The 16,498-nt window shown below is 45.6% G+C and overlaps 1 protein-coding gene across 2 annotated transcripts in view; it reads left to right on the top strand.

Moving 5' to 3' along the window:
• Positions 1-16,498, top strand: part of LOC128349761 (ALK tyrosine kinase receptor-like) — a 134,090-nt gene that overhangs the window by 83,996 nt on the left and 33,596 nt on the right. For both annotated transcript variants that reach the window (XR_008318981.1, XM_053306674.1), the window contains exons 11-15: positions 829-942; positions 4,494-4,680; positions 11,449-11,539; positions 13,057-13,121; positions 15,776-15,905. Coding sequence is in view for 1 of the 2 variants with exons in the window: in XM_053306674.1 (XP_053162649.1) it covers positions 829-942; positions 4,494-4,680; positions 11,449-11,539; positions 13,057-13,121; positions 15,776-15,905 (587 nt within the window). In the remaining variant the exon portion in view is untranslated. The remainder of the gene's footprint in view (positions 1-828; positions 943-4,493; positions 4,681-11,448; positions 11,540-13,056; positions 13,122-15,775; positions 15,906-16,498) is intronic.

Genomic DNA, 16,498 nt, shown 5'->3' with positions numbered 1-16,498 from the left:
TACACTTCAAAACATCTTTAGTGACCCCGCCCCCCGCAAAAAAAAATCTTCAGTGACATCTGTGTATAAAGAGGCCCTAAATAGTCCACATTACTGTTTAAAGTATTCTGTTTGAATTTTACTCACTAATGTGCCTAATTCTTTTTGTATATCTGTGTCTTTCTCTGTTTATTTTGTGTATCTGATGCTGTTGCATGTCAAAGCTGATGTCACAATAATCAGTCTCTCTGGGGCTGCAGTCAGATTGTGTATATATCGCACGAAGACATCACAAGAGTATAGAACTGGATAATCCCGCATCTTGGAAGTCTTGTTTTTCTAAAAATAAAGTTCTACCCTTGATGACTGAGAAAGTAGGCTTGCAAAGTTGTAAGCAGTGGCTTGTGACATCTCAGATGGCTGAGTAAGACTGCAAGTGATTAGGGGGATGAGAATAGCCAGGAGACTGGGCTTTAATGGCCTGTACAACACACATTGCCCCTCCAAAGGCGTTCAGAATAAGAATAAAATAAAGTATTGTGCAGATGTGCTCAGTTTGCATAATGTGTACTTTTGCTCTACTTGTTGCATTAGTTTGTCTTCTCTTAGCGTCAACTTGTTTTTTCAGTGCTCTGGCTGCAGCACTTTTCATCCCTTGATCCTAGATACACCCAGCTACACTTTTATCAAAGGGGTGTGTGTGTGTGTGTGTGTGTGTGCGCGCGCGCACGCACGCACGCGCACGCGCAGCTGGCCATGCATGACCACATGTGACTGACATTTTAAGAAATCTAATAGGGAAGCCACTCCAAATCCTTAATGCATTTTGTTCTTGCTCGTCTGTTCCAGATCCAGATATAGTGATACCTCCCACGAAGAATCCCTCTCTCTCCTTGGTCTTGTCTGTAGTGACTTCAGCCCTAGTTGCTGCTCTCATTCTAACCTTCTCAGGGATCATGATAGGTGAGTTTCGTTTTGGCCCATAATATGTAGACATCACACACACCGTGCATCCTTCCGCCCAAATCATTTCAAGACATAGCCAGGATGTCTTATCATTATGACAATTTAAAATGACTGTGTTTAAATTTCTCCTTTTCACCTGTAGCACATATAGAAGGATGATTCAGGTGAATGCCCCCCTCACACGAATAAAGGACATCCCAACAGCGCTTTGGGATGTCCTGCAATGACATCAGGGTGGGCGGGTTCTGGGTGCGCCTCGTCCTGATCACGTATGCTGTCTGGCAATTGTCTGGACGCCAGAGAAGGTAGACTGTTTGACTTGTGTTCAGATCTCGCTTCAAATGGAAAGTGGCAGTGTGGTCTTGGATAAATTGCTTCTTCTGATAATTGCTAATTGCTGCTTCTGCTAACCCCTGCTAACTGAGCAAGGAGGGATCTTTTTAAAGTGGTGATTCTCTTTATTTATCAGGGGGAGTGCAACTGGCCCTATCCAACCCGAGCACAGCATCTCTCCAGTGGCTGTTGCTGGTGTCTTGCTTATGTTTCTTTTTTAGACAGTGAGCCCTTTGGGGACAGGCAGCCAATTAATTGATTAATTAATTTATTAATTAATTTCTGTATGTAAACCTCTTTGGGGACTTTGGTTGAAAGGCGGTATATAAATATTCGTCGTATTTGTCGTCATCGTCGTATTCTGTGTTTTAAGGCTTACACCCCCATTTTCCCATTCAGATATCATACTTCCATCTTAAGACCTTGAATGAATTTTTGACTGAGCTATTAAAAGCAAGAGTCGGTGTTTGGAGGAATGTGGAGGCATAATGATATGCTCTTTAATCCATACCCCTATTACTAAAACTGGTTTATTCCATCAACTTTCCCCATTCTCACACCACCCTTTTTGCACACAGCCTAGTAACTTATCTGTTGGAACAGACATGAGGTCTCATAGAGCCAAATCTATAGTACAGCTACCGCAGTACCACGATAATCTGCCTGGAGTCAAGAGTGTGCTGTGGGAACTTTCATGCCCAGCTCCAATTACTTTTTCAAAGTAACTTTTTTCCCATGTCCAATTAATTCTGGTCTGCACTTTCCCCCAAGGCATGCAGTGTTCCCACAGGAACTTGAAAGGTTAAAACAAGGACTGAACGGATGAGTTAAGAATCCATAAAAAGTTCATTGTCCCCTTCAAAAAACCTTAAGACTTCCAAGGGCAAAAAAAAGGTCTGGAAATTGGTTAATTTTTTCTCTTTTTTTAAGCTCACAAAATATGCTGAAGTTTGACTCAAAGATTTCCTTGCTGTCTGTATTGTATGAATCAGCTCAGAGTCAGTGCAAAGGTGCCCACTTCCCACTACCAGAAAAGGGAGCTTGGTTCTGTTGGAAATTCTCTGTGGTGAGAGAATCCTTTTCTCATTATAGCAGAGTGCACAGAGGCACAACACAGCGGTAGTTTAGTTAGGCATGCGTGTATGTTGAGAGTAAAGTAACTTGGAGCCAATTCATAGTTTCAAATCAATATAAAAGGCATTTATTAAGGAACTCCATTCTAGATAGGAAAGTGAGGAGTTAGGATCTCTAATCTATCTATCTAGCTGGATGCAGATGGATTCTGCATCCTCTCTGCACATATGGTGCAGGGAGAGAGGCTTGCCATGTTGTAAGGTAGGAGGCCAGGTAGGAAGAGAGAGAGGAAGAAGGAAGTTGAATCCCTAAGAGTAGCAATCTACATTTCAAAGGGATAGCATCAGAGCAGTGGAGAAGTGATGACCAATGTCTTGACCTTCTAGCCCTCTGACTTACTAGTCTGTCCTCCACTGTCTGAGGCAAAGAGACAGCGCAAAGTCCTTTAACTTCCAACAGGTTCCATGCGCTTGCTATCTGCCACCATACCGGGTGACTCTTCCATGAGACAGAATGAGGCAGTCGCCTCAGGGATGGGCACAAGGAGGTGTGCAGATGCTGTCACCATCATGCCGCCACCATGGACACAACCCCATGGGCTTCCCGGCTGCCACTTCTCTTCTTCACCGCACTGGGGCATGCTGTTCATTTTCCTCTCTTCATCCCTCTGAGGTGTGCCTCTCCCCCCCACCCATGCTCTCTTCCAATACAAGCCAGGGATGCTCCTGCCGCTACTGCCTGCTTTGCTGGCATAGTCTGAGAGTGCTGGTGTGCTGCTCTCTTGGCAGCATGGCCTGAAAATGCTGATCACCCACTCGCAGGTATTGGGGAGGGGGCATCATATTGTCCTCAGACAGCAAATTGACTCTGAGTGCCTCTGCATCACAAAGCAGTGAGAAAGGGCACCAGTTCAAGCTTCAGCAGCGGGGACAGAGAAATGTAAGTGGAGGGGCAAGATTCACCAGAAGGGACAATGGCCTCTTTTTGCATATATGCTAGCATCTAGATTAAAAGACAAAACAAAAAAGCAGTGCATATTTAGAACATCTGTGGTTACTTTTTAATGTGCTTATATAAAGCTGAAATGTATATGTTTCTGAGGAATAATTACATGCAGTCTGAAAAACACAGTGGGGACTTCGGTCCCCCTTCCTCAATGATATCTCTAGTGGTGAGGGAGCGAGTAGGACAGCCCCAGTCCTTCCAGTGGGCACAGCCACCCTACATGTCTGTAGATGCCTCTAGTGGTGGCAAACCAGTGGCAGCAAAATTGAATCAAATCAAATCCATCTTTATACTATAGCAGAAATATTCCCTTGCAGTATATGGAACATAGAAAAAAATAGGAAGCTGCCTTGTACTGAGTCAGACCATTGGTCCACCTAGCTCAGCATCTCTACCCAGACTGGCAGTGGCTTCTTCAAGGTTGCAGGCAAGAGTCTCTCTCAACCCTATCTGGAGATGCCTGGGAGGGAACTTGGAGCCTTCTGCATGCAAGCGTGCAGGTGCTTTTCCCAGAGCGGCCCCATCCCTTAAGGGGAATACCTTGCGGTGCTCACACATGTAGTCTCCCATTCAAATGCAAAGCAGGGCTGACCCTCCTTAGCAAGGGGGACAATTTATTCTTGCTACCACAAGACCAGCTCTCCTCCCATGGATCTGTTGGGTAAACAACCCAACAGATCCACACAGATAATGGTACCACACATCAAAGGGGAATCTCTTTCCAGGCCAAATAGCAGCCAGATTAGGTCCCAATCCAGATTGAGACTGTGGTGAGGAAAAAGAATTAAAGCTCCCTTTACCTCACCATAGTCCCAACCCAGATTGGGCCCAAATCTGGCTGCTCTTTACAAAATAAAGGGCACGATGCACAACCATAAAGCACACAGCAAACATCTGGCCTAGTTTAACCCTCAGTAGTGGTGACTGATCAGTGCAGCCTTCTATCAGCCATGACCAGTCTTCAGCACATCCAGTCTTCAACATGTCATTGCATTTCTCAGACCTGGAAACATTACAATGGCTGCTCTCAATTTCTAACACAAGGGTGAGCTCTGAAGCAGTAGCTAGCGTTCTTAACCACAGTTGTTGCCCAATCCAGTATTCCATTTCCCTAATATGCTGTGCTCTGTTTCTAGTGTACCGCCGGAAACACCAGGAACTGCAAGCCATGCAGATGGAGTTACAGAGCCCCGAGTATAAACTGAGCAAGCTGCGCACCTCCACCATCATGACCGACTACAACCCCAATTATTGCTTTGCAGGAAAGACCACTTCCATTAGTGACCTCAAAGAGGTGCCCCGGAAAAATATCTCTCTGATAAGGTAGCCCATCCTGTCTGATTTCTCTGTGTTTTGCACAAGACACTCACATGCATTCAGCTACAAATGTACATGAGCAGATACACACATGCACTTTTTTTTTTTTTTGCTGTTCCACACTCACCTTTATGAGCAAGCACAAGCATATGCAAAACCACTGCTGCAGTTAGGATAGCTTTTGATGCCATTTATGTAAACCACCTGGAGAGTGTGGTGGGAGCGGTCGGGGAGAGACATTTGATGGTATATAAATATGGGAAATTAAATTAAATTAATAAATAGTGTTGCACCTAGTGAGGAAATGAAAGCTGGAACTTCCCCGGTTCTTTAGCCTGATGGGTCGGCAAAAAAGTTCATCATCTGCTTCCTGTGGATGATCCAAAATGCCATCACGGATAAACTCAGTAATTCCTCAGGCACTGGCCATAATTTGCCCAGGCACTTCGATAGCATTGGCATCTGGTACAATGACCTTTAGGAGGCTCTTTCAGTGTCTGTGACGGACTTGCTGGCAGTAAGTGGGATGTCAGCAAAGGCAGCAGCACTGAGCCAGGGGGCTCTGTTTTGCCAGACACCAGGAGGACAACCAGGAAACCCAAAGACAGCAAAGCCTATCCATGGCTTTCAGCCATGCAGTATTAAGGATCTGGGCTTTGGGCAGGTGGCAGGCATTATCAATTTAAGAGAAGCTAAAGCATGAGAAAGTTAATTTTAAGCCTCTTTGTATTGGGGGCTATAGCTGACCCCAGAGTGGTGTTGAAAAGATATATGCCCTTCGTTTATTATGTAGAACACTGCTAAATGAGCAAAGCGGAACCTTTCAAGTGGTGATTCTCTTGTATTTAACAAGGTGAGAACAATGGAACCCATCCAACTCCAGCACAGTGTTGCTGGTGTCTACTTTATGTTTCTTGGTAGACTGTGAGCCTTTTGGGACAGGAAGCCATCTTACGTACTCACTCACTCACTCACTCATTGAGGCGCGTCACATGACCCATGTGAACTATCAGAACCCTCGCCCTGGGTGGATGGATCGGCCACCCATATGACTACCGGCTCCATCACAGAGCCAGTGGGGGCTGCCGGAATCAGGGGCCACCTGGCCCCAGGAAGTACCAAGATGCCCCGTGCAAGTGTGTGGCGCATTCTGGAGAGACCCCAACACCAGGAGGCTGCTTGTAGCCTCCTGGTTGGGGGTCTAGTCATGTGTTGCTATGAACTGCGGCAGCACACGATTAAAAAAAACCAAGATTAATGGAGCTCTCGCTCAGTTAACTTCATTTAAGGGGAGGGCGGATTAGATGGGCTAGCCGCCTTGGAACCACCAGGCTCACCCGCAAGCCTGGTGGTTCTGACGATCACTGGAAAACGGGCTAGGCTCCCTTAGCCCACTTTCTAGTGATCGTGGGAATAGGCTCATATTGTTCTGTGTAAACTGCTCTGATAACTTGGTTGGAAAATGGTATATAAATATTCCTAGTAGAAATATTTATTTATTTAGCAGATTTGTATACCGCCAAAACTTCAAATAATTAGGATATCAATAAGCAACAGCCAAACCAACTTACAGCTAGCCAGAAGCTTGATTAAGCAAATGTATCTTAAGAACTCTACTAAAGTCTGTCAACCTCTCGTCAGCTGTGATTCTTAGGCAACAATCTCTCATGTGGAGAGCCTTAAGATCTGTGTTTTGTCGTAGCGCTGTGCTGTAAGTAATGGTCTTCATAAAATGTCTCAGGTTTCTGCAGTGAATTAGAGAGTTAATTACATGTCACTATTGTTTCTTTAAAAACAACCACCACCATGTGACTTAGTTGGGATTAAACGTATGGGGCTGCCTCATGCTGGCTCCAAGAAATGGTCCACTCCCCCCTCACCCCCCCCGGAACTGTCAACCTCTCATCAGCTGTGACTCTTAGGCAACAATCTCCACCAGCTCTGGCACCTGAGATTCTTTGATCTTAAAATGCCAGAGACTGCTTCTGAAGGTTTATATATGCAGAGGATGCACTCCGCGCTAAACTCTGGCTACTTCCCAGCTCTTCCACAAGGAGCTACAAGAAGGCATTTTAGGGCCAGATGGTGCCCATAGGCCACAAACTGCCCATTCCAGCCCTGGCACATTCTGTCCTTTGATGCACTGCATGCCGACATTGCCTTTGCCCAGCACTGACTATGTGGGAATTTCCTAGCTGAATGTGACAGAGGCTACTGGGAAGTGATGGAGGGAAGCCACATGGTGTTTTATATGAGCTGTTTTACATTCTGCTTTTTACAAGGGGTGGCTCTCTGCTGATATGGATTACTTTCTGGGCTGACCCCCTTACAAGCGTAATTGACAGGAGCTATCAAGACAAGGGCACTTTGACTTGTAAAGCTGTGCAATGATAATGCTTGATCACTGGGAAGCATGGCGTGCTGCTAATAAGAAAGGCAAGAAGACAGTAGCTCAGAGCCTCAGATCCTTAATTAAGTGTTTGAAAAACACAAGATAGACGTTTCTCTAATTTATTGCATCTATACAGTGGGGACATTGCGGGAAACAACAGCAGAAGCTTTTTAGCATATTTTGGAGGAGAGGCCACTGCTATGACCTCTGAATGGCCTGCTCCGATTGCCCAGAAGAGAGGTGCCATTTCTCATGACACAGTAGTCCTGAATAAAATCCCCTGGCTAATCAAAATGCAGACCATCTAGCATTTCCTTAAATTGGTTGCTATTCATCCAAGAGCCATAAAAGACAATGTGTAGCCTGCTGTTTACAACAACAATGCGATCTTTTATTTATGTTGATGTTGTTGTTGTTCAGGCACCTCGAGTCGCATGCCTGAGTAATAGCTGGGCTCGGGTGCCTTAGGGACAAAGCAGGTATGATGTAAGAGATCTCTCACCAGATCTCCCAACTTTAAAAAACCAACTACTTTAAAGCAGCTGTTTAAACTAGTTCTCAGTGCGGGAGCAATGTTCGTGGGGAGGGGCTATTTAACACTTTCCCTTACACTGTTTTGCAATCTGATTTGTCCCCAAGTTGCTTTTAACCCCATTGGGGAATAAATATAGGTAATTTAGTGCATCTGATTCCCCGCTCCCCAGTAGTGGGTAGGCTTCCACTGCCATAAGGGATTCCCATTCCTCTGCCCCAAGGCTGCTCCATGTCTTGCTGAGCAGCATTACCTGTACTGGGCAAGGGCAGGGCAATCTCTGCTGATCACTGCTGCCCCCATTCATGCATTTTGCCATCCAGAAATAGATCTCCAAGGGCTGCATGACGTGGATGGCAAAGAACACAAACGGAGCAGGGAGGATCTCTTATGGCAGCCGATAGATGGCTACCCATCATGTGGGCCCATGCTACACGCAGGTTCAAGGACTGATTGAGATTAGGAAAACAATGTGAGGTGGAGGGTTAAGCATCTCCTACCCCAGTATTGCTGATTCAATAACAATTGGACACCACCCCCCCACTTTAAGGGTTTGTTTTAAAAGTTGGGAAATGCTTCTGCTGCTGCTACTACTTCTATACTACTTGATTATACAAAAAAGATACAGTCACAGGTCTCCCACATCACATTTGTTTTGGATTTCCCTCTCTGCCACCATGGCAGCTTGCTGGAGGAGATCACTGCTGGCCCACTCTCTACAGTAACAGCACTGCAGGTGATGGTCTGAGAGTGTTGTTGTTCCTTTCAGTTCAGCAGGAATTGGAAGATGTTGGTGGGAGGACCAACAGAGTTCCATCTGGACCAGTATTCCCTCTAACAGGGATTCCTAGATGTTGACTACAACTCCCAGCATCCCCAGCTGCAATAGCCTTTGCTTGGGGATTATGGGAGTTGTAGTCAATAACATCTGGGAATCCCTGTTAGAGGGAACACTGATCTGGACCTATGCTAGACTCCAGCTGACGCTGGCCTGGCTCCTCAACCTGAGCTGCAGTTGGACAACCGATCCTTGTTTGCCTCCAGATCACCAGCTCCAACAGTTGCTCTCTGTATTTTGGCTTTGTAGATAGCAGTTGCAAGAGCAATTGAGGAAGAATCATGTTTTCCTAGTGGGGGAAAAACACTGCAGTTTGCATCCTGGGAGAATGTGATATTGTAGGAGCAGAAGTGTTGATAACATAGAGGAGAATCCTGTGCAACATATGAGTAGCAAACTCCTAGTCCTCTGGAAAGGTCCTAAGAAACTAGTCTCTGTTTGCCTTGATGATTCACTTGTGTATTGATAAATTGTAATTATAAAACCCAACGAGATGTGTTTTGCAAGCCTCTCCCTCTTAAACAATCAATCCATCACACTCTCCAAAGACCTGTCACTTTCTCAAAGGAGTGGTCCTTTGAGGTGCAGAAAATTCCAACTCTTATTTACTTTCCATATTGATTTCTAGAATAGTAATGGGGCATGAGTTTTGAGATGAATGTGTTTTATTGATGTGATGTTTTCCCTCTGTTGTTTTTCTTGGGAGGCGGGTGTCTGTGTTGTTCTATGTTTTGTGTTTATTGCTTATTTTCCTGCTGTTTCCTGGGGGTTTGGAGCTTGTTTTCAATCCTTTTCTGTCTGCAGAAATACACCCAGCTGGTTGCCGCTCCCTAAGCATGTGGGAAGCATTGTGCTCTAGTTCCCTTCTCCCCTCTTCTTACTCCCCCCCACACCCCCAAAAAACATGCCTACAAAGATTCCAGAGCTGTCAACTCAGCAAGCCCTATATTTGCAACACTGTACCTCTGGACCCCTCCACCCCCACTCCAAACTCCTCATGGGATTCAGCAGCGGCTGCACATACAACATTTTTACAATTTTATTAATCGTAGGCTGGAATGAGCAGTGACACAAAACTGGCATAATGAGCACACAGGAGAAAATCTATCTTAACGGGGAGCATGATTTATTTATTTTCTCGTTTTCTGTATTCTGTTAAATAATTAATCCTGAAACTCACTTTATAAAAATTGTTCAACATCTGAAGTAATCATGCTTAGCCATGGCACGCAATTATTCTACCATGAGCCTGGAGTGCCATACAAAATGTTGTTGTTTCCATTGTATAAGTCTGAAATGTCAAGGTAACTTGCTGGCATTTAGGGCATTTGCCTGTAATAGATGCTGTCTATCATTAATCTCTAAGCTTATAGCTGTGCACCTTTAATGACTTAGGACCATGATGAAGTATGGCAGTGGTAGAGCCTCTGAGTTGCATGCAGAAGGTCCCAAGCTCAGTCTCTGGGTTCTCATGGTAGGCCTGGGCAAGATTCGTGCCTGAAATTTTGGAGAAGGCGCTGCCAGTCAATGTAGGTAATACTGAACTAGATGGACTCAGTGTAACGCAGCTTCCTGTGTTCCTACTTAGATTTGCATAATTGGACAGCTGTTGAGGGCCCAATGCTGATTCCTCAGCCGATAGCCTTCCGGTGGTGGTGGTGGTGGTGGTGGTGGTCTTCTGTTGTGGCTACTAATGCCAGCACTTAGGTTAATGGTTGCCCATATGACTCAGCTTGTAGCATGCCTCAAGCAGAGAAGCAGGAATGAACAGGATATAAAATCCCATCAATGTTTGCACAACAGATACCTTTATTTTATCTATCTCTCTATCTCTCTATCACATTTTAATACCGCCCAAAACTCAAGTTCTCTGGGCAGTTTACAAGACAATAAAAACAAGCAATAAAAAGATTAACACATTTCAACAATTAAAATTTAAAACGTTAAAACTATTAAAACACAATTAAAAACACAATTAAGACAATATCTAATTAAAATCCTGAGTGAACAAATGCATCTTGACTGCCTTTTTAAAAGTTGTAAGAGATGGGGAGGCTCTTATTTCAGCAGGAGGTGTGTTCCAAAGCCTCAGGGCAGCAACGGAGAAGGCCTGTCCCTGAGGAGCCACCAGACGAGCCGATGGCAACTGCAGATGAAATCCAGATGATCTCCATGGGCGGTGTGGTTCATAGTGAAGAAGGCATTCTCTTAAATACCCAGGGCCAAGCTGTTTAGGGTTTTAGAGGTTATAACTAACCCAAACCTTGTACTTTGCCTGGAAACTTGTTGGCAGCCAGTGTAGCTCTTTTAAGATGGGAGTGATCTGGTCTCTCCGAGATGACCCAGAGACCAACCTGGCTGCCGCTGGCACAACTCTCAAGTCCTTTCTACATGAACATCTAATAGCATGAACACAAGGGATTACCACTTTATAGAATGTATAAAGAGCCCTGACCTTGTTCTATTTTCTGTGTTGTATAGAGAGGTCTGACCTTGCTCCATCTTGTATAATATGCACATTTAATCATGTCATTGGCCTTGCATGCTCATTTTTCTCATGTAGCCCACTTTATTTAAATGGGTGCTGTCATCCTGGAAGGGCACATTGCTTTGCTGCAGAAGAGAGTCCTGTGACATTGACGTAATGGCCTGAGGGCATTGCTAGCAGATTCCCCTGTGGGTGGCTACTAGTGCCAATCAATAGTTGGTTAACAGTACCCTGTAATAACTCAGATTGTAGCATGCCATAGGCAGAGAAGCAGGACTGAACAAGGCACAAAACCCCACAGGTATCTGCAGAACAGGTGCCTCCAGCTGACACAACTCTTCAGTTCTCCCTACATGAATAACTAACAGTAGAAATGCAAGAGATCAAATTTTATCAAAATTATACATGTGGTTACATTTTGATCCCTTGCCCAGAGGCCTGACCTTGCTCCATTTTGTATAATATGTGCATTGCTAGCTATGTACTGTACATTTAACGCCTTTTGCCTTTTCTGATTTGTTCAGGGGTTTGGGCCATGGAGCTTTTGGGGAGGTGTACGAAGGTCAAGTGGTTGGGATCCCCAGCGACCCCAGTCCCTTGCAAGTGGCTGTCAAAGTAAGTGATCAGTCAGTGAATGATGCCAATAGTTAATGTTTGGAGGCTATAATTTGTCAAAGGAAAATGTAGCTGAATACATATTGCAAATTTATCTGGGAAGGAGGAATATATGCACCCAATTATGGCAATTTGGGAAGAGTGAAGACTCCAGAACTTCTATCCAGAACATTCTTTCTTCAGTTCATCAACATGTAACATTTGATCCCCGTGTTTCACAGGTCATGATGACTATAGGCCATGTCCAGGTTTGGAGGCAATGACTGACATCTTGACTAAGGAAGCACCAGTGCAACAGGAGAAGCATGGTGCTTCTGAAGAGTTCCAGACTAATACAGCACCTGTGTCAGTGTGTGCGGGTGGGGATTTCACCTGGTGTCACCCAAAAAATATGTTTCTGAGGGCTGTGCAACCCTCGGGGACATATTTTCAGGTGGCATGAAACACTTCCTGGGGAATGGGAGGTTGTAAAAATGTGCTTCCACCAGGAGTTGGTTGGACTTTTTAGAAGCAGCAATGCTTCGTTAGGATGTTAGCTAGTGGGGCCATTCACACAATTGGGCGGGGGGGCTGGTTCAACTCACCTTCCCCCACAGACAATCACTGAAATGTTGCTGGAAGCGCGGACTGCACTCCCAGACAATCCACACTGCATGGTGCAGTGTGGAGCCCCGGAGGCCGGGATGACACATCCCAGCCTCCAGATATCCCATAGTGCACCATGGAACATGTGTGGTGCATTGGAGGATTCGTGTTAGAGACGGGCACTCTAGGCATTCATCTCTCTGTCCATTGGGACTGAACATAGCCCCAGCAAACACACAGTCCCAGAGCCCTGGTTAAGGGCTTACTTGAGCCTTTAACCTCAGCTAAAAGCCAGGTTAAAAAGCTGAGCTAGGCAGCACGATTCCAACGGTTCTCATGCGCAGCCTAACCCAGACTGGGCGTCCATAGCCTAGTTTAGAGTGTGCATGAGAACAACCTCAGTATGTCTCGGAATACCAGTTGCTGGGAAGCAACAGTGGGAGAAGAATTTTGCTCTCATGTCCTCTTGTGGGCTTCTCCACAGAGGTTGGCCACTATGGGAGGCAGAATCTAGACTTGTTGAACCCCTGGTCTGATGCAAAAAGGCTCTGTTTAGGTGCCAGACAAGACTCTTGTTGGACAGGAAGCCTTCCAGGTCTTAGCTGTGGGTGAGCATTTGAGTCACCTATCTGATCCTTCTGTCTCTTAGACTTGCCACCTTTATTGTGGATGGGGTCATTCACAGCAGCATAAAAGGCAAAAGCCAGCAACTGAAGCTTTTCCAAGGAGATAATATTGAAAGCTTTTCATATGCTGACTTCTGCTTCTTATCCAGCTGTTAAAGTCATAACACCTCTGTCTACAAGGAAGGTGTCCCCTCTAACTAGTTTAAGAGAAACCTTAAGATTTCCTTGCGGGAGTTTGTGGCCGGTTCATCCTGATCCCTGAGAATGAGCTTGCTCACGTTTCTCTCTTGCCTCTTTTTTTCCTAGACATTGCCAGAGGTTTGTTCAGAGCAAGACGAACTGGATTTCCTCATGGAAGCTCTTATAATCAGGTGTGTTAATTCAAGTTGATCAGTGGCCTTCCACACTCAAGCCTGTGTCTTGTCCAGCAGAAATAAGAGCAGTGGGTGAATTTTCCTTACCTGCTTTTGTCCAGCGAAACAATATTTATAATAGTTAGCATATATATAGTATTTTAGAGTGTTTATTGTACTTCATTTATTTTCTTGCTGTAATCTTTACAATAACTCTGTTAGGTAGATCAGTATTATTATTACTTCAGCTGATACACCAGATATGCCCATTTCTTGAGATGAAGGACCTCAAAACAGTGCTACATATGTTGCTAACCTCCAGACTTGACTTCTGCAATGTGCTCTATGTGGGGCTGCCTTTGTATGTAGTCCAGAAACTCCAGTTGGTACAGAAAGCAGTAGCCATGTTGGTCTCTGGGTCATCTTGGAGAGACCACATTATTCCTTTGTTGATAGAACTTCACTGGCTGCTAATGGGCTTCTGGGCAAAATACAAAGTGCTGGTTATAACCTATAAAGCCCTAAACGGCTTAGGCCCTCGGTATTTAAGAGAACGTCTTCTTCATTTTGAGCCCCACCACCCATTGAGGTCCGTCTCCAGTTTCCGCCAGCTCGGCTGGTAGCCACACGGGGGCAGGCCTTCTTGGTTGCTGCCCCGAGACTGTGGAATGTGCTCCAACTGGAATACGATACTCCCCATCTCTGACCGTTTTTAAAAAGCACTTGAAAACCCACCTCTTCACCCAAGCTTTTTCAGTTTTTAAAATTTTTTAGTTTTAATCTGTTTTGGTTTTTTTTAGATTGCCTAAATTGTTTTAAGATTTTTGTGTATGTTTTAACTTGTTTTATGTTGTTGTTAACTGCCCAGAGATGAAAGTTTGGGGCAGTGCACAAATTTGACAAATAAATAAAAAAATTATCACCATACTGCAAATGAGAGGCTGATAGAGGGAGGCTTGCCTAAGGCTACCAGGTGAGTCTGTGGCAGAGACAAGATTCAAACAAGAGGGTTTATTATCATTCATTTCTTTGGCCACTACACTAGACTAGCTCTCACACAGTGATTGCATTCAGATGTCACACCAAATCATAGTTTGTAAATCTAAATGTTTGAACAGCTGTCAGCTCACAAACCATGATTGTGCTATCTGAGCTTTACTACTACTGACAAACCATTGACAAACCAGAACTGTGGCTTTCTTGAGGCTGCTGCAACATGGAAATGGGAATGAACATATGAAGCTGTGTGGAACAGGTGGAAAATGAAAGCAGACAAGCAGCCCTAAGCCATGGGGGTGATTCTCATTATTCGCCAAGAGCAGGTGGGGGGGGGAGGGAGGCTCCAAAGAGCTTACCTTCCCCACACATGATCCAAGGCTTGGTGGTGGGAGTGTGCTCCACGCTCCCACATAAGCAGCCCTGCTCTGTGAAGCACGGAGCAGCACGGAGGGATCTGGGGCCAGAACTTGTTGTTCTGGCCCCTGTGGATCCCCCAGTACACCATGTGAGTGCATGGTGCATTGTGGGGATCCCCCAGCAACAGTTCAGTGCTTCAGCGCTGGTGGAAAGCAGCCAGCGCTGGCACATGAGCAGATAAACGGGGTTAAGGAGCACTTGCTCCCTTAACTTTGTTTAGGAGGTAGGCTCCCTAGGCAAGTTTGCCACCAAGGCACCACCAGGAACCACTTGGCTCCCACCGATTCTCACAGGCAGCCAAGCCTGGTCTTGGCTGCTCGTGAGAACAGCCTCATGATTGACCTGATGTCAGGGGTGGAGCCATCATTGGGCAAACAGGTTCAAAGAACCCGGGCCGCCAATGAAAAAGGCCACTGAAAGCCTCCGTGCATGTGACATCACACACACGGGGTAGGGGGTGGCTCAGGCTCCAGAGAGCCCCGAGCGAGCTCTCCCATGCTCTTCCTCCATCCGTTTCAAGCAGCGTTTGCTGCCTGACAGCCTTTATTTCCCTTTCTGGGAGAGAAAGGGAAATAAAGGCTGTCAGGCAGCAAACGCTGCCTGAAATGGATGGGGGAAGAGCATGCTTGGGCTGTCTGGAGCCCAGGTGTGGGTGGGAGAGAGCTTGCTTGGGGCACTCCGGAGCCTGAGCCTCATGTGCACATGACACTAGAGGGGCCACCAAGCAGGGCCAGACACAGATGGCCGTTTGGCTGGCTCCGTGCCTGTTTGCTCTTTTACTGTGGGATCTCAAGTACAGTTAGCACAAGCCATGATTTGGTGTGGTATCTGAATTGAAGCGGTGATAAAGAACACCATTTTCCCTAAGAGAAATATTGAGTTTCGGTGGCAGCATTCTTCCCAACTGCTCCAAAATCCAGGGAAATGCCAAAGTGGGAACCGTGGTTGGGATCACCTTAGGGATTATTGAATGCCTGGAAGTTACAGATGAGCTCCGCCACCTCTGGTTACAGCCATCTCCAGGGCTGCCAATGTTTTGTGTTTTTTTTTAATGTTAAGACTTGGGTACTTTTTCTATGTCAAGATTTCACAGGGCAAACCTTTTTAGTCTTGCAGTATTCCTTTGCATCCAGACCTTAGCAAGAGTCACAGTTTGGCTGCCATGCGAGACAGACAGCCCTAACCATTAGGATCAAAATCTGCCAGGCAAATCGGTGTCTCTTGGATTAAAACCTGTTTCCAAATTTCTGTTTCAGCAAGTTCAGCCATCAGAATATTGTGCGCTGCATTGGGGTGAGCTTGCAGGCTCTACCACGCTTTATTCTGCTGGAGCTCATGGCTGGAGGAGACCTGAAAACCTTCCTGAGGGAGACGCGGCCGAGACCAGTAAGGGGAAAAATAGTGTTGCTTTGCACTTGAACCTCTGCCTTTACTCCCTCTTGCAGGTCTTTCTTGCTTGAACGTACCCCAGTTTAGGGCATAAGACACTATTAGAAAAAATCAGCTGTGTGTGTTTATCAGGGTTACGATCTAGTCATAAAAACATAAGAACAGCCCAGCTGGATCAGGCCCAAGGCCTATCTAGTCCAGTATCCTTTTCCCCACAGTGGCCCACCAGATGCTTCTGGAAAGCCCACAGGCATGAGGTGAGGGCCTGCCCTCTCTCCTACTGTTACTCCCCTGCAACTGGTATTTAGAGGCCTCAGACTAGTAGCCATTCTCCTCCATGAATTTATCTAAACCCTTCTTAAAGCCATCCAAGCTGTTGGCTGTCACCACATCTTGTAGCAGAGAATTCCACAAGTTGATTATGCGTTGTGTGAAAAAGTACTTCCTTTTCTTGGTCCTAAACTTCTTGGCAATCAGTTTCATGAGATGACGCCTGGTTCTAGTGTTATACAAGAGGGAGAAAAAATTCTCTCTTATCAACTTCCTCCACACCATGCTTGATTTTATAGTCATCTTTTCCCCCCTCAGTC

Source organism: Hemicordylus capensis, chromosome 1 (assembly GCF_027244095.1).
Source record: "Hemicordylus capensis ecotype Gifberg chromosome 1, rHemCap1.1.pri, whole genome shotgun sequence".
NCBI classification, from domain to species: Eukaryota; Metazoa; Chordata; class Lepidosauria; order Squamata; family Cordylidae; genus Hemicordylus; species Hemicordylus capensis.
The sequence above is the reverse complement of the archived record's forward strand: the minus strand, read 5'-3'. Positions and strand labels throughout refer to the sequence as shown.